Here is a 26999-nt window from a genome sequence, read left to right as displayed (position 1 = left end):
TATGCTGACTAATTAGGCAATTTTAAGTGCTAATAGGCATGCTGATCGATCGATCTTGTACGTAGGGCCTAAACAATTGGGCATGCACGCAGCCAATATTATCCTGGGATGTGAAACAAGATTCTTTTGCGTTTTGACAGCTGAAAACTGAAAGATGTGGAATATTCGAGGCTTGCTTTTTAGGTATATATAGTACACAGGTAGGAATAACACATGCAAATTGTTCGATCGAAACAATAAAACAGCCCGTAAAGAAGTAAAATTGAAGAAGAATATATAGAGTAAAACGTAGACAAACGTAGTACATAACTTATCTCAAAAAGTCAAAAGTTACATGCATCTAGATAACTGCAATCTGACATATTAATTAAGGAGCCTCATTTCATTCCCAGAAAGATTATTGTGGACATAATCTTCCATGTAAGTACGTAATGCAAAATGACTCAGCTGCTATAGCCTAATCTCGAATCAGAACAGACACATATTTATATATCTTTTATGATATATTCCTGTGCTTCTAAATTCGAATTATATCGGAAATGGAAGCTTCTGATCAGGTACGTCCCTTGATGCTATTATCTGCAGCAGTGACTGGGAGTTCATGGTTAACACCTTTCTCATCTTTCAATGGCTCATCCAAGGCCAGAGGGTCTTTGCTTTTGCCCCAAACCACGGTGTAGAGTCCGAACACAATGAGAATAGCTCCGAGTATACTGAAACGAAGCACAAAGGAGATGAAGAACAATACATATATAACTACCTTACTTTGCAAACCACGAATTCATATAATTTTTATAAGTCGCTAAAAACCTTATCGTAATCGGCCGTACGTCAATATACATGGCTCTCTTTGTAAAACACACGTACAATTTCAGTAACGATGATATGCACTGATGCACACATGCATTATATATATATATATATATATATATATATATATATATATATTTCATCTATCAAATAATGGGAGGATCATGAAAGGATGTCCTTAAACCCTTAAAGTGAGGATGTTTTTATTTCTTGCATATAATTCAACAATTTAAACCAACTATTCACTAGATACCTATACACATATAAATCATACAAAAAATTAGTCAAAACGGAAAACATTTAACCATTTGATTAACATAATCTTTGTTTATATTTTATCGAACGATCTACATTTGTTTGCACAATTTTAAACAACCGAATGATTATAGAATTAGTTAATTTTTGTAGGCATCATTCCTGCATGAGAATCTAGATGTTGAATGGTTAAAATCATCAAATTAAGTCATAACTATTGTAGAATAAGAAAAATCCTCAAATTCTTAAAGTAAGGACATCCTCTCTCTTGATCATTCATATATATATATATATATATATATATATATATATTTTTTTTTTCTTTTCTTTTTTATGAGTTGAGTCTAAGCATTATTCATACCTTCCAAGGTGGACTTGCTCAGCTAAAACGATGGCACCCAGAACAGCGGTGATGATCATGCAAAGAGGGCTGAAAGATGTCACGAAGACGGGGCCTCGTTCTCTATTCACAACGCCTTGCACATAATATGCAAGTCCAGAACAAATCACTCCCTGATGACAGACAAATGAGTTTTGTTGGTGTCAGATTGTTAATTTTCGATTATTAATTTTTGCTAAAATTTAATTAGCTTGTAATTAAAAAGGTGGGATTGATCGAGTACTAACAGAATAAACAGAAGCAAGAAGCCTGGAGTCCCAGCCTATAACCCAAACGCTCATTTTGCGTTCCATCACAAGTGTCACTACTCCACCCTCCAACACACCCATTACACATATCCAGGCTGTGAGAGACAACTGAGCTGGGTACTTCTTCAACGTGAACGACTGAGATATACCGACAATTACAAACATTTAGTTTACGCACATAAACATTTATGTTTTATATGTTGTGTTCTTCAGACTATCAATATGAACATCGGAATAAATTGAAGTAAGATGACTCACTTGTAGAATGAAGAAACTTGCCCAACCGCCGCAGCTGGCTATGAGCATCAAGGGGCCAGCGATCCAATGCTGATCGCTTGACTCGGTGCTGCTACTTTGGGTGCTGTTTGAGTGTCCTCTTACAATATCAATAATGGGGCCTTTGTACAGAGTCATGATCATTGCTCCAGACAAGGTGACCACCGTTCCGACGACCTTGGCCAGGCTGTGTAGCTTCTTGACGTTCACAGTCTCTAACCTGATAATTAACGAACGGTAATTAGGTCAAGACCAAGAAGATAACTGATATAAGATGGAAATGAGAAAAAGCATCTTGTGTCACTCAGATCAGTCAGATGATCAAGTATTTTGATCCTCCTCGATCATTTGATCAATTTGATGTCAGGAGTTTAATTTTTTTCTTTTATATTTATATGTATCATATTAGTTGGTATCCTATATACTGTAATCCTGATCCTAAACATTCTATCAATTTTCCTTACAAATTACAAGTAAGGAAATTAATTGAAGCTAAAAAGGAAAATTCATCTCTTGGTCAATTTCTACATAAATTAATTGAGAATATTCTCGTTTCCGTATGTGGACCCCATGAATATTCTACGGTATGATCGATGTGATTAGACATAGTATCTGCCCAATTTCCTTAATGCTTTCCGATGTGTTGGTTGCTAAGCATACATTAACCTTTTCATTTGCTTGCATAAGCGCAATAAGAAATAGGGTCGTAATGGTAAACAACTTCATTTTAATCAATTCGTATATTAATCATATTAAATATATTGATATACCACCAAATCGTATCATGATACACGGTACAGTTACCGTAACATATTTTAAAAGATAGTTGGTAGGTGGTACAAGTTTTTCACATATAATAATATGCCGTACCAGGCTATCATTGTAATTACAACAACTAATGCAAAATAATATATATTATATATATATATATGTCCATAAATTTTTCAACCGTAGATTTAGTGAAAAATAAGTCTTAACCGTAGATTTTTGTTAAATTTATAATTTTTAGACTTTGACATGTTTAATTTATGACTTTGTATTCGGTAATTTGGTTGAAGTTATATAAAATGTTGTATTTGTATTGTTATTTGTTATTACTTATTTGGATTAGACCTTTAAATTTTTAGGTCATAAACATGTTGGTAGAGGCCCATTACCAACTGTATCAATTAGTTAGTATACCAACTTTATTGGTTGATAAAATAGTGGATTTTTCATACCAATTATGTGTTAGTTGATATGTGGTATTGATAAAAAAATGTTGGTATACCTACCAATCCACCTCTACTAAGATCTCACTATAGAAATGCATGCTCATCATAAAAATCTAAAAAGCAATCAACTAAAAAATTCACCTGAAACAAATTGCCAGTATAAAGGTGATGGCAGGAAGGACATTAACAACTGCAGATGCAAATGTTGCTGTGGTGTACTTCATTCCCAGAAAGTATAAATTCTGGTCAAGAACTGGCCTGAAATTAAAAACCCAATGCCAATAGCGATAACAATTAAGTCCTTGTACTGTACTGATTACTTCATTGCTAACTTCAATTCATTCAAACAAAGATGGAGGAAGAAATAAATTAACATAAATAAGAGTGAGCTTCTTAGAGAGCATTACTCAAGAAATCCAAGCAACACAATTCTGAGGAATATGGGGAGAGTCATTTTTGGCCGTATCTTCCTGTAAAAAGAGATACAACAATGCAATCAAATTTGAAGCTCGGGAGAAGGAGATTATTAGTAATAACGCAATCTTCGATTCCCTTGTTAAATGATCTAGCATCTATCTGCTACCAACATTTGCTTAATGTATGTTATATTTTTGACAGTATGACAACCTAGTTAATATGTTAGGAACGTTTAAGAACGTATACGAACCTCTCAAGAACAAACGCGAAGGGTGCAATGACACAGAAGGCAACAACGTGACGGTAGACTGACAAGACAAAGTGACTCATGCCATGCTTAAACGAGACCATGCTAATAATATACATGCCTGCATATCCAAACTGTAGGGATACCATAGCCAAATAAGGCTTGATCTTCTTGAAAAACATACTTGATTTAGACGCAGACGGACTCGGCAATTGGTCCATCTTTCTATCTAGTGTTAGTACTAGCTAGCTAGTACCAGCTACGCTATCACTCTCTATCTACCTTAGCACTCACACACTATAACACAAGTATCGAAGCTACTAGTTGTATTATGACTCATGAGCTAGGCTTCTGCTTGCCAACACTAAACTGAGAAATGACCCTCTTATAAGCTTAAAAAAGCGAGACAGTTGCCCGGCCAACATTTCAATACCCTACGTACATGTCCAAAACCACTCACTCTCTCTTTCTGTCACTCTTGGATATGGATTCTCTTATCCATTAACCAAATACTTAAGCAACTAAAAATAATCTTAGCTAGCTCACTTGCAAAGGCATGAGATGGAGAGAGAATCAAACAAAAACAAAAAAGATTAAGAGAGAGATAGAGGGAAGAGAGTAGTACGTAATCAAGTGGATCTCTATGAAATTATGGTTCCCCTTTTTTTTCTTTAACTTATTTCGGAGAAGTGGGGATTTGATTCATTGACCACCAAATGAAATTTAGGCTGAGTGCCTTAGCATGACTCATACAATTCAGGCTTATGTGGTGTTTAGACGGAGTTGGGTGCTATGAAGATTGGACATCACTTTTAAAACATAGGTAATTCCATCCATATAAGTGATATCACAACTGTTTTGGTTCGGGACTCCTCATATGACTAACTTCAATGTATGACCTCATTCATCATTTCCTTCCTGCAATTTACGTGGACGGTAAGTGTTGTCATGCTCCTAATAACATATTAACACAATCATAACCTCGAAATGAAACACCAACTATATTTTGAATGATATCAAACAATAACCCGGTCATGTTTGGATAGATTAGTCTATCCTCAGACCAAACATAACCGAAATTGGTGATAGAAAATCATGGGATACGGGAGGTTTCAGTTTATCAGTGTAAGAATGTCCAGCCTGATGTTGCATATAGAATGCATATTATCTTAGACTTATTAAGCCGCTCAACTTAATTTTGTCAAGGTCTGGCACGTTAATCAACGTATAGTGCCTTGATATTTGTCTTAATCGTGTCAGTTATGCATGTGTAAAGCAAGCACGAAATATATATATATAAACGTGATTATGCTAGCTTAATTATGTTAATTCATAGCTAGTAGCTAAGCTTTTTAAGTAATCGTGCATTATGCTTTAGTTTTAACTTTACCAATGAATAAGCTAGCCACTATTGATTCTTTAAACCATACGAAATTAAATTAAGGCATGTCATCCAAAACACTTTCGTCGAGATATTTTGGTTTATTCTTCCAATTCCCTCATATGCGTGCACGATTAGTGTAGTTCAAATCACTTAAATTATATAACTAATTGTTCCATTGCTTTTGAGATTTCTGATTTGTTTTCACAAAAATATTGTGTGATGTCATTTCCTTTAATATATATGAATGGTGCCTTGGAAAAGTTCAGGTGATGTTAAGCATAACTAATCAAATGTATATATATATATATATATATGTATATATATATATAATATTGTGTGATGTCATTTCCTTTAATATATATGAATGGTGCCTTGGAAAAGTTCAGGTGATGTTAAGCATAACTAATCAAATGAACTATATATATATATATATATATATATATAGTCTCTATCTAGAGTGAACCTTCACTCTGAAATTATAGAGTGAAGTTTCAATTTTAGCACATTTTTCGGTCAAATTTTTTCATCACAAGTGATTCAATATTTAGGTATGCTATTCAAGATCATCTCTGCAAAATTTCATTCAATTTGACAATAGTTTGAGGTTTCAAAATTGAGATTTACATAAACGGTTTATGTTGAACAGATTTAATTCGTTCATTGATTTAATCTAATTTCAATACCTTAACGATAACTGAATTGAATGAAATTTTGCAGAGATGATCTTGAATAGCATACCTAAATATTGAATCACTTGTGATGAAAAAATTTGACCGAAAAGTGTACTAAAATTGGAACTTCACTCTGTAATTTCAGAGTGAAGGTTCACTCTGGATTGGAACTGTATATATATATATCGGTCTCTATCCAAAATGAAGTTTAACTCTGAAATTACATAGTGAAGTTTCAATTTTGGCATACTTTTCGGTTAAATTTTTTCATTATAAGTGATTCAATATTTAGGTATGTTATTCAAGGTCATCTCTATAAAGTTTCATCTAATTCGACAATGGTTTGAAATTTACACGAACGGTTCATGTTGAACCGTTTTAATTCATTCATTGATTTAATCTAATTTCAATACCTTAATGATGTCTGAATTGGATGAAATTTTGTAGAGATGATTTTGAATAATATACCTAAATATTGAATTGCTTATGGTGAAAAAATTTGACCGAAAAATGTGCCAAAATTGAAACTTCACTATGGATAGTAACTATATATATATATATATATATATATATATATATATACACGTATTTAAGGGCCCTGCATTTTATGCTATTAGTATTCTTTCTGTAATATGTTAAGTACACTTTCTACGTATTCATGCAACAACGTACCAGCTCAGCTATCTCTTAATATGCTGAGATACTAGAGTGATGAGACATTTACTCCATATTACAAAATAATTACCATAATTTCACATCCACACAAAAACAACAGGTTCATGATCCAAAAGAATAAAATGGATAATCATGTCCAACGTACACATAAGAGATGATGTGAGAGCTAGCTGCATATAGCATATACGTACTTACTGTATTCAATTTTATTTTTCTGGATGAGTACAGAACACTTGGGGTGACAAAGTCCAAACCTATAAAGTTTGTGGTTTCGTGTTTGGATTCCAATAGAAGAAATCAGCTGGTGGATTCCCATCTTACAACTTGAATTGGATACTGTCTCTGAAAAGAGATTATAATGTGGTTAGAGAATTATTGCATATTGAGAAAAAATGGGAGAAAAAATTCATTGGCCGACTTCTCTTAGTGTTGTTTGGTGTAGTTGCTGTGTTATAACTCTTAGCTGTAATGGTGTAGACGATGACTAATAGAATAAAAATGGTGTCGAGTGTCGACCAGGTTGAGAATTGTCCCCTGAGGTAATTTACTGTCGATTTCAGGTAATCGCCAATTGCGTTGAAAAAAAAAATCGACTCAAATAATCTAGGGCTTTTACCAATCAATATACTTAATTAATTGAAGAAAAAATATTGGGTTTATAGATGTATGAATGAATGAATGAATTAAAGAGTATGACTAGGGTTCAAAACAGTAAGAGATAATGAATTCACTTTGGGTCATTTCAGCAAATCATATGTTCAAGTACATCAAAATGCATGCGCATATTTTACTTTCGTTTTCTTATCTTTCTGCTTCTTGCAAAATCTTCTATTCATATTCTTCCGAATATAGTGTTAGATGTAAAAGAATATCTTTTTAACCATAAACAGCAGAATCGGAGATATATATATATATAAATATCAAATCAAATTATTCTCTTTTTGATGAAATCTAGTAGGATTTTTATAAAACGAATGTCTGAATAACCATTACATACTTTCCTGTTGTTGTCATGCAGTAGATAAAAGGTCTTCAGCTGAAACCCAAACTTAGTACATATCATAGGTCTTTCTTTAAGAGGATCCCTAAATTGAAACAAAAATAAAATAAAAAAGAACCTTATTCTACTACTTATAGAAGTATAACAATAGGCTAGAAAAATATCTAAATTGTCCCTGGCCCTAGGGAAAGGACAACTCAAGGCATAATCCAAACCATAAGCAATGGGCCCAAAAATCAGAACTTGAACCACGACCTAGGCCGAAAGGCTTCAGCCCCAGCCCAGATGCGGAAGGCCCAACACCAATCCAAGCCTTCTCTATGTTTCACCTTTGATGTCGTCGCCGGTGTCCAGATTATATTCCGGCGTTGACCTTTAGTTATCACTGCGGCCCTACATAATGAGTTCTTACTCATGCCTGTTAGATCACCTTCCAAGATTGAAGCGCTCCAGCCACGACTACAGCTGCCAAGGATGCACCAAACTTTGTGCCGCCCCACCGATCGGAGCCTTTGTAAAACATATTCCAACACCCTTAGATCTGGCGGCAAAGCTTTGCAGCCTAACCCGTCATCCAAGGAGTGCCGCCATAAAACATAATAGGTCGAAGAGCCAGCAACCTTCTTAAACCACTGCATCCGCCTTCAAAAGTGGTTCTCGCCATCACCACACGATCTGCACTAAGAGGAGCTGCCGCATATTCACCTGCGCGCAATGGCGTAGCCAAAAATCTAAGTTCACTGGTGGAAAAAAAATTGATCTAAAATTATAGATGTATATGTAAATCCTATTACGATGGTAATTCTTGTTGGAGTTAATTTAATTGTGACGTATATTTTTAAAGAAAATATTTGATATAACTAGTGTATGAGCAGGTAAATAATTTTTTTTATCTCTTAATCTTAACTATTTTAGAAGGAAATAATCTGGGAGTTGAAAGTTAATGCTCTTGTGAACAAAAGAAATCGTGCATAATCTTAGAATAGAAAGAAAAAAACCTATAGAGCGCATCTATGTAGAAGATCGAACCAAGGAAGTGTTGGACCAAGAGATTGTAACGAATTCACATGACGCTACTATGCCAAGTTTGCTAGACTTAACACAATCAGACTTTGTGCCGCCCCACCGATCGGAGCCTTTGTAAAACATATTCCAACACCCTTAGATCTGGTGGCAAAGCTTTGCAGCCTAACCCGTCATCCAAGGAGTGCCGCCATAAAACATAATAGGTCGAAGAGCCAGCAACCTTCTTCAACCACTGCAGCCGCATTCAAAAGTGGTTCTCGCCATCACCACACGATTTGCACCAAGAGGAGCTGCCGCATATTCACCTGCGCGCAATGGTGTAGCCAAAAATCTAAGTTCACTGGTGCAAAAAAAAATTGATCTAAAATTATAGATGTATATGTAAATCCTATTACGATGGTAATTCTTGTTGGAGTTAATTTAATTGTGACGTATATTTTTAAAGAAAATATTTGATATAACTAGTGTATGAGCAGGTAATTAATTTTTTTATCTCTTAATCTTAACTATTTTAGAAGGAAATAATCTGGGAGTTGAAAGTTAATGCTCTTGTGAACAAAAGAAATCGTGCATAATCTTAGAATAGAAAGAAAAAAAAACTATAGAGCGCAGCTATGTAGAAGATCGAACCAAGGAAGTGTTGGACCAAGAGATTGTAACGAATTCACATGACGCTACTATGCCAAGTTTGCTAGACTTAACACAATCAGACTTAAATAATTATATAGTCTACTGGTACACAGGAACTAGTAGGCTCCTTAGTGGCTCCGCCCTTGCTTGCACGATTGACACTCTTCAAGAAAGAAAAGTCTCGTCGCCATGGAACCCTAGGTTTGTTCCGAACAATCCGGAGCCCCAGCAGTAAAAAGTAGTGCTCAAATCAAATTATTCTTGCTTGGTATTGATAGTTTGGTACTTGTTTTTGAATCCGATAGTTGATAGTTTATGCCGTAATACGTACGTTAATCTCAGTGTAAAGAGATCGATGTATACATGCCTCTACTTTGCTTGAGAGTTTAGAATACCTTTCACCTAAAGTTAACAAGCTAGCTACACTCTTTGAAATGTTAATATCAGCACTTTTCTGGCTTTTATTTTATATAAGTAGATGATAACGTCTTGGCGATCCACTCCTCATAATGCAAAGTGTGGGGTACGGTACTTATGTGTATGAGGTAATTCTCTTATGTAAATTATGTTCAAGAAAACGCTTATTTTGTACGTAAACGTAAGGGATGAATAATTGACAATAATATGATCGATCGATTACAAAATCTGATAAATGTATAGACCAATATTATCCAAGATCGACCCATTAATTATTATTTATCAGTTCAAAGACCCAAAATAACTAATTTTATACTAACAAAACTGAAAAGAAGATCAGACTTTAAAACACATATGTGCAGAAAAGAGCTATACATGCATATATAACTGAGAAAAAAGATCGACCACGGTATATATTCTTATTCTGGCTTGTTGATTGATAACATGCAGTACGTTCATGTCACAACTTGATAGTAGAGCTGGCCGGAACGAAAAGCTAGCTAGGGTTTGCCAATGGAGCTTTATTTTTGAACCGTCATATATTTCATCTCTGCTGGCTCGTTACTGCTGTTTTTGTAACCAGTAATGCTCAGTTTAGTTCCGTTGGTTGTAATAATTGGTAATTTGCGAGCTTCATTGGAATCACTGGTTGGGCTAGTACTATTACTGTAGTCCTTGCTTTTACCCCACACCACAGCATAAAGGCCAATGGCGATTATAAACCCTCCAATTATACTGATCGAATAAATATGAAACGAGGTATATTAGTAACCAAAAGATAGCTGGAGGTAATTATCTTTAAAAAAAAGTTTCATATATATATATATATATTGTTTTTTCTCTTAATGTTTAAGTCGACTGATTGCTTCACAAGATGTAGGACATAAAATCATGCGCAGTGTAAATTCCACTATTAATCCTCGTATATATTTGTGACTTTAAAAGGGGATGATTTGAATAAGATATGGTAATTTTGTTGGTCGAATAGGATAGTTAAGTAGCTAGATGCGTGTGTTTTTACCTTCCCAGGTGAAGTTTCTCTGCTAGAATGAAAGAAGCCAGAATTGCGACGAGGATCATGCAGAGAGGGTTAAAAGCTGTTACAAATACTGGTCCTCTCGTTTTCATTACCAATCCCTGCACGTAGTATGTAATTCCAGAGCTAACTATTCCCTGCATCGTTGAAAATACAACTTGATTTCAATTGAAGATTAAATTGTAGGCATCGTCTCTACTAACTTTTCGACCTATGGGCACAAAACTAATAAAAACTATTAGACATAACATTGTATATTACGTCGTATCAAATAATTAGCTTTCTGATCAATGATCAGCTTGATGAAAGTGTTTTCTTTCTTTTTATATGAAATGACTTAATGTTCGTTTCTGACTAACCGTATAGAGAGGTGCTAGAAGTCTTGTGTCAAAACCAACGGCCCATGCACTAGGGTGGCGTTCTGCAACAAGCGCTACTGCTGCACCTTGCATGGCGCCCATCGAGCATATCCAGCAAGAAAGAGATATGTTTGCTGGATATTTCTTCACTGTTACCGACTGCATAGACGACATCTCTGGATTAGTATAAAACGTACAGTTGGTTGTTAACAATCTAACAGAAGTTATAACTTATGCAGATGATCGATCGAGTTTGCTTATTACTTGTAACACGTAGAAGCAGGACCAAGCCACACAACCTATAAGGATAAAGAGCGTCCCCATTGCCCAGTGTGAGCCCGAAGTGCTGCTACTTTCATGGTGGTCGCTGTTATCATGTGAGCCTATTATGTTAATGGCAGGGCCTTTGTACGTAGCCATCAACACAGCTCCCCCAAAGCTTACTAGGGTTCCTATCACCTTCGCTTGACTCCGGACCTCCTTAATGTTTACGTGCTCTATCCTGTTATAAATCAGAAAAATTAAGAAGCTAGATAATTAGCTCGTGCAACTTAGCGCACGTTAGTTCAAAAATTGATTTCTAAACCTTTTAAACTGATAAGTGCTACGTGGTTTTCACTAGAACTAGAAAGTAGATTCTAATCGATCTTCAATTTTCAAATACTATTAATTAGTAAAAAATGCATAATACTGCTTGCCAAACAGAAAATACACTACTTTGGCATAATATAGAATTAATATCCGGTTATTGGAATTAACTGATGTCACTACCCCAAGATGATTAAGTCAGTTTCACGTTCTTTTATTAATGCAGATCATCACGCAAATTAAAGTATAGTATAGACCAAGTAGCTCTTTCAATGAGTTCTTTCAATTTAGGACTACTAATTTTTGTGATACTTGCTACGTCTGCACGTTGAGTTTAGTTAGTTATATAATAATTATTCTTACCGGAAAATGACGGATATTACAAATGTAACAGAGGGAACGGCATTCATGATGGCAGAAGTGAATGATGCCGACGTGTAATTCATTCCCAGATAAGCAAAGCCCTGATCAAGGACCGGCCTGCGCGCACACATAATTAAATGTTATGAATGGTCTGGTTGGGGACGTTTTAAAATCCTATGCTCCTACTGCATGTCCTCAATCTCTTTTTTCTCTTTACTCCAATTGTATTCATGAAATCACAATTTACAAAGGTAAAACTAGTCTACCCCATATAGGTATTTACTCGTCATATGTACTCGGACGAGCTTCATTTATACAATGAAGATAAGTGACTAGTAATGGAATAGGGGTGATAGGTCTTTACTCAAGAAATCCAAGGACCATTATGTGCAGAAAGATTGAAAGCGTCATTTTGGGCCTCGTTTTCCTGTAAAAAAAAGAAATGGGATTAAGTGAATAAGTTGATCAGAAACAAAAACTTAATTAAGATGAATTTGCAAAAGAAATTATTTATATTATCTTTTAGAGTTGTACAGACCTTTCAAGAACCAAAGCAAAAGGAGCGAGGACAAGAGCTGCAATAGCATTGCGATACACAATCAGAACATATCGATTCATGCCATGGTTGAGAGTCACAGTGCTGATGATGTACATCCCTGCACTTCCGAATTGCAAACCTATCGTAAGCACATAGGGTTTCGCCTTCTGCCACATACTACTCGACATTTTTTGTGTCTATTTAGTGTGAGGGTGATTAGAAAAACTGGAAGTGCTAGATAGCTTGTACTGTTTGGGGATGAAACTTATTGAGAGATGCAATGCAGTGGCTCATCTTATATACAGGGATCAAAGAAAGCTAATGATTCAATATCATGATATATTAAAACCCACTTCGATATAAAGGTTCTTATCTTCTTGCAATAGAGACCCATGAGACTAATATATGCAGATGATTGTTAATTTATGCTTGCTTTGGTCATTAATCAGCAAACGTATACGTAGCTGCTGTTCTTTGCTTTTAGGTTATTCTTTTTTCCTTGTATGCTTCCGTTAATGTCATAATGAGAAACATCATCAAGTGGTATATTATTTGTTTGGCTCCAAATCTGGTTCAAGCATTATTTTCTCCTTTCTGAAGTACGAACTGCAGCCTAAACAGACCCGAAAAACCATACGTTGTTGATTCATGTGCTGTTGTTGCAATTGATTAATTCAACCGCTCAACTATACGCAATAGCCAATAGTATCACATGTTTTTGACGACTCAATTTGGTTTAATTAGAATGATATCCCTTTCAAAAAGAAGAAGAAGAATGATATTAGGAAGATGGGATTGGCTGTGTAGGTGTGACAACTACACAATTTCTCCTTGCATATGGTAAAAGCCAGAGACCACGGTATTTTAAGATCATTTATATAAAGTTTCATCCAATTTGACAATAGTTTGAGTTTTCAAAATTGAGATTTACACGAACGATTCACGTTGAACAATTTTAAATCGTTCATTGATTCAATTTAATTTCAATATCTTAACGATATCCAAATTGGATGAAACTTTATAGAGATGATCTTGAATAAAATACCTAAATATTAAATCACTTATGATGAAAAAATTTCGACCGAAGAGTATTCCAAAATTGGAACTTCACTCTATAATTTCAAAATGAAGTTTCATTATGCATATATATATATATAGGGTCATTCCACTAAATGATCCAACATCTCCACCATTCAACTCCTCGATCACAATTCAATATCTCCACAATTCAACATTTAGAGTCTAATGTGTAGATCACTTCTATACAATTTTAGCAAAAATGGAGGTGTTTAAGGCATTAAAAAAGGGATGTGTCACTTGACTAATTTCTCGATTACATTTCAACATCTCCACCATTCAATTTTTAGGGTCTAATGTGTATATCACCTCTATAAAATTTCAACAAAATTTGTCGTTAAGGCATGTAAAACTGGAATTTAAACTTATAAGTATGAATGATTCAGGTTTGACAGATTTGACGCGTTCAATGCTTTCACCAAGTTTGATACATTAACAATCATCATTTTGACTGAAATTTTACATAGATGATCTATACATTCGACCCTAAAAGTTAAACAGTGAAGATGTGAAAATGTAATCGAAAAATTAGTTAATGAGCTATTCCTTTAATATACTCAAAAAAGGAATCCTTTAGCGGAATGTCTATACATATATAGAGGAAACAAGTTCAAACCCTAGATTGGTGCGGGTAACGTAGTGCTGATCACCTGGTCAGCAATTGAGTACTGGGTGATGCTCAATTGTCGTTAAATTTAACTGTTTAGCCATTGTTTGACCAGATCAGATGGCAGTTGAGCGCCACCTGGTGCTTAACTGCTGACCATGTGATCAGCACTCGGGGTACTGATATATTCCCGAATCTCGATCACTATACAGTTGCAAGCTCTCAGCCTCTCACTTTGTCTTATAATAATCGTCTGTTTTTTTTTTTACTTTAGTTTTTATAATGAAGGGATAGGAAACCAAAACATGTGGCTGCGATTCTTACATAGCACGATCGACACTATATGGTAGTCAATTTACTTATGACACGGTTTTGCTGAAATGAATCAGGATAATTTATTATTTGGATTACAATCTTAAGCTGAGTACACTTCTACAATGGAGTTTAAACAACTATGATTTGGTCATTTGGATAACAATCTTTAGCTAACTTAATTTTATAGGTTTTCCTACTAGTTTTCCTCTCCCTTTACGACACCATGCCATATAGTTTCATAGCACGACAACATAAGTATGTATACCTATGTACGTATGGACTATGGAGATTAAACAACTACGATTTGGATAACATTTTTTAGCCAACTTAATTTTATAAGTTCTTCACCTGCAGATAGCTAGCTCGATAAAGAGCGAGGGATATTAACATATAATTTTTCAGGGCAAATATGCAGTTGCTTCCCATTCAGCAAGCATGATTAGGACAGCTCTCTAATGCATGCTCCTTCATTAATCAATTAAGTTTTTCAAGAGTAGCATTATTTGGATATATTATTAAGATACCACATACTTTTCTGAGGCTCGAAATTGCTTTGATATAAACTCAATTATTCGATCAATTACATAAATTAAACCAGTAAGTTTATATCAACAATTAGAGAGAACTGTACGTTAATGTTAAGGGGATGGTTTGGCCAAGATGGAAAGAGATGCTCTTTAGAGAGGCATTCTGCTTATTGTCAAAATGGAATTTGCTAAAGCAAACTCCCTCCGGGAATTAAACTTGGGGTGAATTCTACATAAGGTAATTAAGGAACGACAAAAGTAAATTAGTAAAAACAAACAGGAACAAACAAAGAGAGTATAGTTTGTGGAATGTGGACTAATATTATCAAGCGTTCATAGCAATTTGTGAGACTGATAGCTAATGGTCAGTGATAAAATTCTACGTTATCTTCTGTAGAAAGCTAATGACCAGACTGATGGCAAAAGGCTCAATGGCAACGTTGCCAGCGGTTAACCTCAATTGTAATTCAGTCAAGTTTTATCTTTTAACTTGATTCTGACATTTGTTGATGTCACTTTTCTTCCTCTGATAGCATACTAACCAGGGCTTCCGGTGATGGTATAAGTCATATAACAATATAATTCATCCGCATGCCATACGAACCTTGTAATTTCTAATCAATGGGATTTCTCTTTCCAATAACAAAACGGGGAGGATTCGAAGTTGAGAATTCTAGAGATATTTTGTTAAAGAGATATGTTAACTAATATGTCAAGTATGTATATCAATGTATAGTATTCCTGAAAATCAATTGGACGTTTAGAACTATGCTAATACTTCACATCTCCAACTTTAAAATAATTTTTGTTTCAACAACTCAAGTGGATACAATTTCGGATGCATATGCACTCAGATGAATGCTGCATAATCTTTACAAAAGGCGTGATGGATAATTCTATATATCTGAAAGTGCTGGTAGATTTCAAATCAGAAGTGTGCAAGAACTAAAAGAGAGCGAAACATTTGACTTATAATTTTCTCTTTTAATTTTTCTTCTTCTTAAAGACGGAGAACGGGATATAAGAATCTTGGAGTACATGCTACAGCTTCAGTATTCCTGGCCATAGCTAATCACCTTGTGAATTAGCAATAAACCAATCATCGTCATCAACTTCAGGAAAAAGAGAGATAAAAGGAAACACCATTACTGTGTTCGTGGAAAAGTACTTGGTCAAAGATATATCATCTTCATTACTTTTGGTTATGAAATGTGAAGTGAGTGATTCAAAACTTAAACCATGCAACCTTCCTGGCCTGCATAATTGAGAAGAAAGAGAACCTTTGCGTGTGGCTCCTTTCCTAATCTTTTTGAGGTGCTGATGACAAAGTAGAGATCAATCAACTATGCAATGGAATCGATGATTGTTTCTTTTAGTTCATCCTTTGAAATAAACATAATGCTCTTGCTGTAAAGCCAGCGCAGTCGGACACTAGCCAAATGTATAAGCAAAAATGCATGCAAGTAGTTAACATTATGAATAATCTCATGGTAACTTTGCATTGGTTGAAATCCTCGAAATCAGATCTGTTTGGGTTGTGCATATCAGTAGCTTATAGATATATACAACTGTATTCAAACGATCAATATGCATGCACAAGAAGACTAAGTAATGAAGCTTTTGAGGGTAAACAACTTCCACAACTTTTGTCCAAAAAAATATTCCTCAACATTTCTATTTGCAAGTTTTTTTATGTCGAATTATTGAAGTGGTATGTCCTGCAATTCTACTTTAATTATCCACTGAAAAAGAATGAACTTTTAATCGATAATTGAAGATGATGACAATATGTTCCTTGTAATGTTGTAGAGAAAGATATATATGATTTCCCATCTAAATATCAAGGAAAAAGAAGGGTGGAAAATCTGTCTTCTTACAGAAAAGCTAGCAAGAGGAGAGACTAATGGAGAAAACTTTATATGTATTGTAGTTTTTCAATAAAGCTTAGAAGTAGTAGTTCAAAGTGGGACAATTGTTTTGAAACCGTAGCTGTTTTCTTTAACTTTATATGCAAAATGTGGCACGCAAGAAAGACCTCTAATTGGCATGCATTACAAAGCAAGAAGAACACCATAACTACGGAGCTGTCTGTTTTAACAAAGGTTAAGGACTTTTGGAATCTGTATAGGAAGAGTTTTTGTCTAGCAAAAGCAGATCAAGGTGGGAGTGCAGCCAGATTTTTCATTTAACTCCTTTCAATGGAAAGGAAACAAAATGCATTGGGAAAACAAATTTGAAAAATCTGTCTGACCATTCAATTGGCTACAAGGTTGATCTAATATTCCAAAGTAAAATTTCTTACACTTCATGACCTACATTAAAGAGAAGAATACTCAACTTTGATTACAAGGGAAACCAGAACCACTACTGTTTCAAGGCTGCGGCTATTCTCTTCTGAACCATTTCCACTCCAAGACGAGGAGATAATCTAGGTAGAGTTTCCTGAACCAGACATTAATATTTGCATCAGATGAATCTACACATGTGACCCATGAATACATCAAAAATCTAAATCCTTTCGGCACTATGCTTACAACATGCTAATAAAACTGCAGGATCAGGAATCAGTGCAAGTCTTATACTATCTATAATCTACAAACAACATCATTCTTGTTGAAGAGAAGAGAAAGGATCATAGAACTTGCAATGCTTCAAGTTAGCTTCAAGGATCATAAAAATTAACTAGCAATGATATCCACATCATTGCAATCATGCACAGCACAGAAAAAAAAAACAACTCCATCAGATATGTATGACTGGAAATAGTAATCATGGATATCATAAAAGATTAAAAGAAATGAATAAACGAAACATTAGATATGCAAAGAGGATCTGCATTCATCAGCAGGCACTCAAGTAGGAATCTTATGTCCACAGACGATGGGACACAGCAGCAGGAGCAAAGCAAAAAAAGAAAATAATGAAGAAGCATGGAATTTGAAAAGGATTCCATTGGAATTAATCAGAAAATGTTATACATAGTATGGGGCCTCCAACCATAATTAAGTTGGAAACATTGAGGCATAAACACATTGATTCAAACGTAAGCCAAATATCAGAAGATAATGGAGCATTTATGTAAGTCAAGCAATAGTTCGATCGATTTCAAGAATGGATAACTCGTTTCAGCATCTAACATTTCATCTTTGAATTGAATGCAATGACAACCAAACCAGTTAATTGTATCTATGTACCAGTACATACAAAAAATGTTAAGTACTAAGTGGCGTCTACATTTACCCACTACTCAGGCTAAACATCAATACAAGCTCACTCAAGCATTTGCATCAATTATTAGAACTACCTCAGTGTTCACAATCACAAGTCATGACACAATTGATTTCTGTTAGACAATTGTTCACCTCGTAACTTGAAAACTTTACAGTATAATTTAATGGGATCTAATATTTTCTGTAATTTCCGAAAACTTGCAAGTCCTATGATACAAAAGACCTATTTTTATTATGATTGATCAAATCACAACCATTCAATGCCAACAACCAGAGACTAGCATCATCCCACTCATGGCTTCTTTGTTGTCTCTAAATTGACTGCACTATAGAGCCCACCAATAAAATAGAATCTTCTTTGAAGATTCAAACCTAGCTAATCACTTTAACAATAAGGATATCAAATTGGACACTGCTGACAGAGCGAAATTTAATATACAGGATATGATCAATCATACAAATGTAGCACTATCAATTATGGTAATAGATATTATATTTTGAGGTTGAAATCTTTTCATTGAATGAGAACTAAAGATAAAATGAACAACGATTATAAACAAGTCAAATGACCAAAAGAAACGCACACAATCATTGCTCAATATGATTTCACAAATAATTGAACGCAATTTTATAAAAAGAAAATGTGGGTTTTGGATATAGACCAAATGTTGGTCATCGATCAGGCTTGCATGCAGGTACCTCACTACAGTTCAGCCCAAACTAATTCTAGCAGGGATTATCGAAACCAAACTCAGCATAAGGTTGTTAGATTCCAACCAGGGTCCAAATAAGACTTTGGCAGGATACCTAGCCCGAATTGCATCCCCAGTGATATTGTTTGACCTTATTTATTACTTCAAAAAAAGGATTATGGTTGATACTGAAAACTTGATCTCAAGTTTTTTAGGATGCAATTTCTTGGTTAAAAGTTAAAAGAGGAATATCATCATGGCATTATCTCATATAGTTAGATAGTAATTCCAGGAATACTACTTCCATCACATAACCAAAGCCTTTCACACATGATAACACCACAGTAGTATGGTCATTTTTTCACTTGCCTTTGTATCTGACACTGCATTGACACCCCTATATAAAGTCATGAACTTAAGCATGAAAGACTGATCACAAGTGCAATCATAAAGCTTACAAATTTGTCTAACCTTAACACTAGAGCTGTAACTTACTCAAACTCATAACTTTCCCAAATGCAAAACCAACATTACACAAAATTGAAGTTCAAACTAACCTCAGTGCCATCAGATAGCACTCTAGCCAAAACAGGTATCTCATACTGGTAAGCATTTTCCCACTCTGGATTGCTCGTGATATCTCTTATCTGAACAAAACCCAACACAAAATACAGAGACAAAGCTCAAAGCTTGAAGCTTGAAAGTAAGAGAAACAGACAAAGCTCAAAGCTTGAAGTTTTTTTTTGTTAAAGGAATCAACAAAACTGTTCTGGGTTTACCTGTAAATGAACGTCGTGAATGGAATCAGGGCCGGAGAGCAGGAAGGCAGCCTGAAGCTTTTCTTTGAGGCCATCGCACAAACAGCAGCCGGGTTTGGAGTAGAGAATGAGAGCTCTTGAGGGTTTTGAAGAGGAAGAAGAATAAGAAAGAGCAAAAGGAGTGAAGACCCAGCTGGCCCTGTGTGTTGTTGAAAGCAAAGCAGTGGAGGTTGGTCTAGCCAGAGCCATTGTTGCTGCTGCAATGGCCATAGTAAAGCTTCTGAAACCTTTGCAAAATGCAGCAGAAGGCCCATTTTACAGGGAAAGGTGACGCCTTGAGCGGGCCGGGGCATTAGCCCACGAGTTTCGATGGCCCGTTTTGTAGAGCTTGAATAGCTCAGTTGAGGAAGAGCATCAAACGATTGTGTGGAAATTTCGTGTGCAAGGGAAGGCTATCTGAGACTCTGAGAGTTTGATTTTGTCTGGTTAATAGTTGAATGCGTGATACATAATCAGGATCACGCATATGGATATCCAATTCCAGAATAAAATCCAATAAGAAACATATCCATGTAATTAAGCAAGGAAAAAAGAAACATGCATCAATTGGTTTAGCGGCATAATCTCTTTGGAGTTTGACGCATAGTCTTTGATTTGTTTGTAAGAGGTTGTAGTTAAGCTCACGAAAAGACGAGTAGTGTTTGAGAACTTTACATTAATAAAAGAAAGATCAATATATAAATAGATCACGAGGTCCATCACAATATAAGTAATGGATTGGAGATAGTAATTTAACCAAGATTAAATTAGGTTCTTCTCCAAACACCGCCTGTGCTCAAAGTAAAAGGCTTCTTGCCCCACTGACGATGATAATCAAAATATATCACGGCTGATAATTTACTATCCTTCCCTGATGTGGCACAAGTAATTAATTATGATCTACTTAGAAGTTAGAAGTACTTAGAAGAAGCAATGCTGGTGCGGTGGTGCCCCAAACTCTGAAACCGTAATCCATTCTTTTTGTGACCTTTCAAATTGGTATATAAACATTGAAGCTTGGCGTCACTGCCAGTAATAGCTTCCCATCGATCGACTCAACAACGTAAAAGGAACTTCTTTGTAGTGTTTATGGATGCGTAGTCCATGACCCAGTCTTGATTTGCTATATCGAAGGTACCGATGGTGATGAATTCTGACGAACCATATATGTTAATTTACAAAAATACAATAGAAAACTCCATGCCATCTGAATAAGTAACTCCCTCAACGCAACCCTGACTACTTGTTCTATAACTACTACATCTTCTATCTCCGAGTTTACAAGTGCTTGTGATGCAGTTATCTCCAGAAGAGTAATCTTGGCAGACGACAAAGATAACACAGTCGGGAGAGGTGGGAGGGGTCGTGAACGTTTCAATGTCTACGAAAAATATCGGCTCCGAATCTAACAGAGGCAATTGTTTAACCTCATTGCGAAACGGATTGTATAGATAGAAGCAGTGGCGGATCCAAGAATAGATTTTCGTCTAGGCTAATAAGAGTTACAAAGGCTACATGTTTTCGTCGATATTTTTTTTTTTACAATCAAATGATAGGGGCTTACAATTTCCTTCAAAAACATGATAAACTTACAATTAAAAAGCTTCATAATATCCTCATTAAAACCAATTTTCTTAGAATGGAGAAAAAAAGGAAAGAAAGTAAGAAATATTGTAGAAAATATGAACATATGGTAAGAAAACAAATAAATTTCAGAAAAAGGAAAAGAAAGCATAGAAGATTATAAAAAAAGATGACAGCATTCAAACCCAGGACAACATGTTTGTTGTACAAATGCTCAACCAACTAAAATTATTAAACTTCAACCATATAAGAGTAAATATATAGCCTACCGAGTGGATCCGCCCTGGATAGAAGTGATATTTATCCGACGCCCAATTTCATTCAATTCAGAAGCAACCAACCATATTGATGCACAGGGTTTGTGATGGACTCGGTCCAGGATTGTGTGATTGAGTGTGTACCTGTAAGTTTCATGCAGTTGCACGTCAAAGAACTCATTTACGTTTCCCCTTACCAGCAGTGTGGAGCGTTGTAGATGAACCCTAGATATTGCAAATTTCCAGTCTTGCACACACCAGTAAAATGAACAAGATCCCAATATGGGAGACGATTAGCCACTTCGCAGAGAAAATCGATTGGGAGGTTGGACCAACTGGAAATTTTTTTTTTGAAAAGACTGGTTTGTTTATTGTCTCGCATCTCCATCGGCACCGGGAGGAGATAGGAGGGAAACAAATGTTAAACCTAGAAAAGATGGAGAGAATAAAGACCGACCGAATAAAATTTGAGAAAACCGATCTTTTATAATGGTATAAGTGGTATAACTAGGCAACTAACAATCAAACTCTAAGTGCACGTTTGTTTCACCGTGTTAGCCTTCACTACCTTAAATAAGGAGTGCAAATGACTTAGTCCACCTATGTTTGGGCTAGACAGGCACAAACTTAAAAAGACCTTAGGCAAGGCCGTGTCTCCATCTTGAAGTTGTTAGGTCGTGCTAATGTGGGTGCTACTTTTCCTTTCCCTTAGATAATACCTATGTTGCACAGACACGGACACGGCGCGACACGGCGACACGGCAAATCTGAAAAGCTCCTCTTTCGACACGGCTCCGACACGGCAAATAAAAAATATTTATATATATTTTTAATACATAAAATAAATTAACAATACTATTATAAAGTTGTAAAATTTATCAATTTCATAACAATGTTTAAGAAATAACATCAAATAGTCAAAAAATGCAAGTGACAAAGTGCATAGTTTAATATCATACTACAAAGTATTCAAAATGTAGTTAAATTAAACTTCTCAAAAAGTCATAAAAATGCCTCGATAGCTTAGGAAATCCGCACTATCTCCATGACCTTTATTACCTACACATTTAAACCACAACAATTACAAAGTTAGCCAATTATATATGAACCTAGTAAATCTTCTCATATTGATCAAATATTCAAATATAATTTACCTCCATATAGCTAGGCCTCAAGACTCCATCTCATCATTGAAAATCACCATCTCTAATGCCGGTTCATCAAGGGACAAAGTTGCAAGCTCTAGCATATCCACATTCTCCTCCACCAATGACTCATGACCATCCCCCGCAAGATCCCACATTGTGTCCTTGTTTTTGTAGTAGTTAGGATCCCTCCTAGCCAAAAGTCTAAGATTGGTATGAATATAAACCAAGTCTTGAGCTCTTTTTGGCTCCAACTTGTTCCTCTTCAAACCATATATGAAACTATATGTGCTCCAATTGCGTTCACAACAAGAAGATGAACAAGGTTGATTGAGCAACTTGAGAGCTAAAGTTTGAAGAAGTGGTGTAGAAGCTCCATAACTTGCCCACCAAATTATAGGCTCAAAATGAAACTTATTCTCCAAAGCTTCGGGTGTTGAATAATCCCTCATATTCAATGAAAAATAGGCAAATTCCTCCATCACTTTGTTGCGAACTTGGGAATCCGGAAAGAGCTTTTGAAGACATTTCCTCCTTTCATTGTTGAGCTCGGGATCTCTATGTGGAGGAACCCGATTATGAACCTCCTCAAGCCATTAAGAACTATAATACCTTGGATTCAAGGAGTGTGCTAAGCAATGAAGAGATGTAGAACTCCTAGTCCACCTATGTATTAAGATGGCGTACACCACATTATAGAATCGATCTACCTCTACATCCTTCTCTGCTAAGACACTTGCAAATTCCGGCTTATAAATTGCATTCCTCACTTTCTCAATCATCACATCCCACCACTCATAAACTAAGTGAAGACAAGGTCTATCCAAATCTGTCATCCTTATCATCTCATATATAGGACCCATGAATGCAACTATGAAATCAATTTGGTCCCATAGCCTTTCTTCAATAAGCATCTTCTTCACCGCTTTTGCCTTATTGACATCATCTTCCTTATACATGTCTCATCTTAGACTAATAACCATAGCTTGCAAGCCACTCTTCATCTCCTTAAACCTTTTATGCATCACAAAATGAGAGGCAAATCTTGTCTCCGCAATAGTGAGCAACTTCAAGGCACAATGATCATTATACATAGACAAACGCATGCCATGGTTCATGATAAAGTTCTTGACAAACCACACATCATTGACAACACTTTCAGTAAGCCACCCCAACTCTTTCTCTACACTCTCACCCGGGTCATGTGACTTTGCCTTCAATATATCCTTCAAAACAAGATTGAGAGTATGAACCACACACGGTGTCCAAAAGATACGTGGATGTGTAGTCTCAACTATTGCACCGGCAACAGCGCACACAGGGGCATTATCAGTCACCACTTGAACCACATGTTCGGCACCTATCTCATTGATGGATTCCAAAAGCAATCTACTAATTTCATGCCTGTCTTTATATTGCCCTTCACAATTTATTGCCTTTAACATAATAGTCCCATTGGTGGAAGCAGCCATCATATTGATCAATGGCCTTCGTTGATCATCGGTCCACCCGTCGGAACACAAGCTTACACCGGTCTCCTTCCATGTCTTCTTAACGGGTTGTAGCACCCGTTCAATGTGGCGCCTCTCATCATCAAGAAGAGTGGTCCTCAATGCATTGTACCCCGGGGGAGTATAACCCGGAATGTGTGAAGCACGAAGGTATGAGTCTTGGTAATAAGGATTTCTTGCAACATTGAACGGTAATCCACTAGTGTAAAACAATCTTGCAACTTCGGCATCACATTGTTGCCTCTCTTCAATCTTGAAAGCTTTGGTAAGATGTGGACTCACCACCCTTCTCTTTTTGCTTGCATCATCCCTCTCCTCCAAGGGAAAGTAAGTTCCATTTCCTGACATTGAGAAATTTGAAGGAGGCAAATAAACTTTCTTAGGAGCTTTCTCCCGCAACTTTTGCTCACAAAAGGATAGAAGATGATGTACTTCTTGACTCTGATCATCATTGATTTTGCTACAAATCCTGACCCCTGTGCCTTTTTCTTTAAGCAAATGAGACCTAACTCTAGAATGTGACCCATTGAAGCTCACATGGCAGAACTTACATTCCAAGCTAACATTTCCTCCTGCGGTTTTGACAACGTTTCCATCATCATCAAGCACTGTATGATTAATAACATATTTCCAAAGAGGAGCACTTAAATTTCCCACCTCAGTTGTGTTAACACTGCGTTCGGACGGTTCGGTTGATGCTACACTTGAACTCATCCTATTAAAGTATTCAACAATTAAATCATCACATCTAATTACTTCTACTTCAATAATCAATACTCAACATCAACAATCTAGACAAACACTACATCACTACCTCTACAATAGCCAATATCATTTTAGAATTTAGATGGATAATTTTCAACACACTGCCCAAAGATATGAAAGCATAAGTCCCTTACACATAATTTGATGCAGAAAATCAAGTAGTCCTATACCTTGTTGCCTACACAGTTTCAGTCCTATATCACTGTACAACATTTCCTTTTTACTCTTTCTCAGTCCAAATCTAAACAAGCCAAGTGAAGTAAAGTTTAAAACAAAAAAGTAAGAACAATGGAAAAAAAAAACTCCACAAATTATCAAATTAATTCACCATTATAACAGACTGACATCATTCAATAAGAGTATGAATTTCTTAGAGATATACTCACACTAAAACAATGACCTTGGTATTTCCAAATTCTGCATATGCAGATCCTGCAGCAGCATTGATAGCACCAATCTTGAAAACTGTAAATTACGAACACACTTTAGTTTTTTTATGCGCATACTAATGCAATTGCACAGCGACATAGAAACAAATGTCATAGTCGACCATTTATGAAAGAAAAACATTATAATCAGAAAAAGTAAAACATTATAATCAGAAACCCTATGAGATCTGTTGATACTTGACTTGAATATATTCACGTTTGCCTACTAATGTCTCCTCAATTTGACTTAAAGCCACGGTGGTTACTCTATAGCAGAGACTAACATTTGAGTTTTGACATAAAAGGTGATAGTTGAGATGACCAATGGTGGAGTTGATAGGAGTGTTGAGTGCACTGGAAGCGTTCAGGCTATGATCTCTACATTTGAATGTGTTCATGATGTAAGCTTCTGTCTAACGCTTATGTGTTCTTGTTGGTAGTTGCTTTTGAAGTTTTAACAAGTAACTTAGCTTCTTTTGTCCGAATTCAGGGTTGGGGGGTTGCTGTACTTGTTGGAGTGCCAAACAAAGATGATGCGTTCAAAACCCATCCAATTAACTTCTTAAACGAGAGGACTCTTAAGGGTACTTTCTAATTTCTATGGTAACTACAAGCCCCGCACTGACCTTCCTCGTGTTGTGAAGATGTACATGACCAAGGTAATCACATGTTTACAATCCATTCTAGCAACCAGTTTTGGATGCTCTGATATTGTAGCAAACACTAATTTGGCATGAGAAATTATTTTGGTATGCAGGAGCTGGAAGTGGACAAATTTATCACTCACTATGTTCCTTTCTCTGAGATCAACAAGGCTTTCGATTACATGTTGGCAGGACAGGGAATCCGGTGCATCATCCGCATGGAGCATTAGATCACCTGAACTTTCCTCGTTCTAATTTTAATCAACGGTTTTACTTGATGTGTTCAACTATAGACTATCCAATGATTCTATCAAACTGGGTTCAGCTACAATTGCTATTTTCCAGGTAACCTTCATATAACTAGTATAAAGTTGAAGACTTTGAGCACAAATTGAAAGACCCATATACAAACATGACATGAAGAATGGGATTTGATGCCAAGGTTATCAAAACACATTGTTTGAATTTCAAAACCATATTACCCATCAAGATATACAGAAGAACATTTGAAGTATATATGATAGAACCTCAATGATTAGGAAAGATCACATACCTGTGCCTTTATTGAAAGATCATATACTTGTGCCTTTGCTTGAGAGATCCCGATCAAGAGCAGTATTGCCTGCGATTTGAGATTTGAGGCTTGCAACTGAGTGAGAGGCAGAAAATGATGTTTCTGAAACGAGATTTCAGTTTTAGGTTTTAGGTTTTTTTTTATTGTCTAATTGCTGACGTGGCGTATCCATGCTGACGTGGCGTATCGGTCAACGTATCCGAAAGTTAACATTTTGCGATACGCCACGTGGCGTGTCCGATACGTTAAAAATGTGTATCGTGTCGTATCGGCGTGTCGGAGCGTGTCGGAC

At 35.9% G+C, this 26999-nt stretch overlaps 5 protein-coding genes across 5 annotated transcripts; all 5 read right to left on the bottom strand.

Annotated features, from left to right (window-relative positions):
• Positions 1-275: 275 nt before the first annotated feature.
• Positions 276-4208, bottom strand: LOC126784661 (WAT1-related protein At4g08300-like). The gene is made up of 7 exons (XM_050510139.1): positions 3871-4208; positions 3611-3673; positions 3345-3461; positions 1972-2209; positions 1693-1851; positions 1427-1578; positions 276-713 (listed from the first exon to the last, which is right to left on the bottom strand). The coding sequence occupies exons 1-7, from the start codon at positions 4086-4088 to the stop codon at positions 554-556; spliced, it is 1107 nt and encodes a 368-aa protein (XP_050366096.1). The 5' UTR covers positions 4089-4208; the 3' UTR covers positions 276-553.
• A 5819-nt stretch (positions 4209-10027) lies between these two features.
• On the bottom strand, positions 10028-12861 carry LOC126783418 (WAT1-related protein At4g08290). Its single transcript, XM_050508882.1, has 7 exons — positions 12555-12861; positions 12381-12443; positions 12017-12133; positions 11330-11567; positions 11066-11224; positions 10692-10843; positions 10028-10405 (listed from the first exon to the last, which is right to left on the bottom strand). Exons 1-7 carry the CDS (start codon positions 12740-12742, stop codon positions 10192-10194), a joined length of 1131 nt encoding a protein of 376 aa, XP_050364839.1. The 5' UTR covers positions 12743-12861; the 3' UTR covers positions 10028-10191.
• A 4418-nt stretch (positions 12862-17279) lies between these two features.
• LOC126784459 (uncharacterized) lies at positions 17280-20120 on the bottom strand. Its single transcript, XM_050509921.1, has 3 exons — positions 19782-20120; positions 19560-19649; positions 17280-17522 (listed from the first exon to the last, which is right to left on the bottom strand). Exons 1-3 carry the CDS (start codon positions 20028-20030, stop codon positions 17445-17447), a joined length of 417 nt encoding a protein of 138 aa, XP_050365878.1. The 5' UTR covers positions 20031-20120; the 3' UTR covers positions 17280-17444.
• Positions 20121-22811: 2691 nt separating this feature from the next.
• On the bottom strand, positions 22812-23744 carry LOC126784191 (uncharacterized). The gene is made up of 2 exons (XM_050509674.1): positions 23496-23744; positions 22812-23369 (listed from the first exon to the last, which is right to left on the bottom strand). The coding sequence occupies exons 1-2, from the start codon at positions 23742-23744 to the stop codon at positions 22812-22814; spliced, it is 807 nt and encodes a 268-aa protein (XP_050365631.1).
• Positions 23745-23747: 3 nt separating this feature from the next.
• On the bottom strand, positions 23748-25604 carry LOC126784190 (uncharacterized). The gene is made up of 5 exons (XM_050509673.1): positions 25568-25604; positions 25448-25526; positions 25232-25302; positions 25103-25112; positions 23748-25011 (listed from the first exon to the last, which is right to left on the bottom strand). The coding sequence occupies exons 1-5, from the start codon at positions 25602-25604 to the stop codon at positions 23748-23750; spliced, it is 1461 nt and encodes a 486-aa protein (XP_050365630.1).
• Between the last annotated feature and the right edge of the window lie 1395 nt (positions 25605-26999).

Source organism: Argentina anserina, chromosome 2, assembly GCF_933775445.1.
Source record: "Argentina anserina chromosome 2, drPotAnse1.1, whole genome shotgun sequence".
In the NCBI taxonomy this organism is placed as follows: domain Eukaryota; kingdom Viridiplantae; phylum Streptophyta; class Magnoliopsida; order Rosales; family Rosaceae; genus Argentina; species Argentina anserina.
This window is presented reverse-complemented; position numbering and strand designations above follow the sequence as displayed.

Excerpts from the sequence above, each read along its gene's own strand:
- LOC126784661 (XM_050510139.1), bottom strand. The coding sequence starts at position 4,088 with ATGGACCAATTGCCGAGTCCGTCTGCGTCTAAATCAAGTATGTTTTTC. Across the intron at positions 3,674-3,870 it reads TTCGCGTTTGTTCTTGAGAG|GAAGATACGGCCAAAAATGA; the intron begins GTTCGTATACGT and ends CTCTTTTTACAG. Across the intron at positions 1,852-1,971 it reads CAAGTTTCTTCATTCTACAA|TCGTTCACGTTGAAGAAGTA; the intron begins GTGAGTCATCTT and ends GGTATATCTCAG.
- LOC126783418 (XM_050508882.1), bottom strand. The coding sequence starts at position 12,742 with ATGTCGAGTAGTATGTGGCAGAAGGCGAAACCCTATGTGCTTACGATA. Across the intron at positions 11,225-11,329 it reads CCTGCTTCTACGTGTTACAA|TCGGTAACAGTGAAGAAATA; the intron begins GTAATAAGCAAA and ends TCGTCTATGCAG. Across the intron at positions 10,406-10,691 it reads GAGAAACTTCACCTGGGAAG|TATAATTGGAGGGTTTATAA; the intron begins GTAAAAACACAC and ends TTATTCGATCAG.
- LOC126784459 (XM_050509921.1), bottom strand. The coding sequence starts at position 20,030 with ATGGCCATTGCAGCAGCAACAATGGCTCTGGCTAGACCAACCTCCACT. Across the intron at positions 19,650-19,781 it reads TTCACGACGTTCATTTACAG|ATAAGAGATATCACGAGCAA; the intron begins GTAAACCCAGAA and ends GGTTTTGTTCAG. Across the intron at positions 17,523-19,559 it reads TGCTATCTGATGGCACTGAG|GAAACTCTACCTAGATTATC; the intron begins GTTAGTTTGAAC and ends TGTCTGGTTCAG.
- LOC126784191 (XM_050509674.1), bottom strand. The coding sequence starts at position 23,744 with ATGTATAAGGAAGATGATGTCAATAAGGCAAAAGCGGTGAAGAAGATG. Across the intron at positions 23,370-23,495 it reads TAGCAGAGAAGGATGTAGAG|GTTCATAATCGGGTTCCTCC; the intron begins GTAGATCGATTC and ends TGGCTTGAGGAG.
- LOC126784190 (XM_050509673.1), bottom strand. The coding sequence starts at position 25,604 with ATGACATTTGTTTCTATGTCGCTGTGCAATTGCATTA. Across the intron at positions 25,527-25,567 it reads GTCGCTGTGCAATTGCATTA|TTTTCAAGATTGGTGCTATC; the intron begins GTATGCGCATAA and ends CGTAATTTACAG. Across the intron at positions 25,303-25,447 it reads ACCAAGGTCATTGTTTTAGT|ATTTGGACTGAGAAAGAGTA; the intron begins GTGAGTATATCT and ends TGGCTTGTTTAG.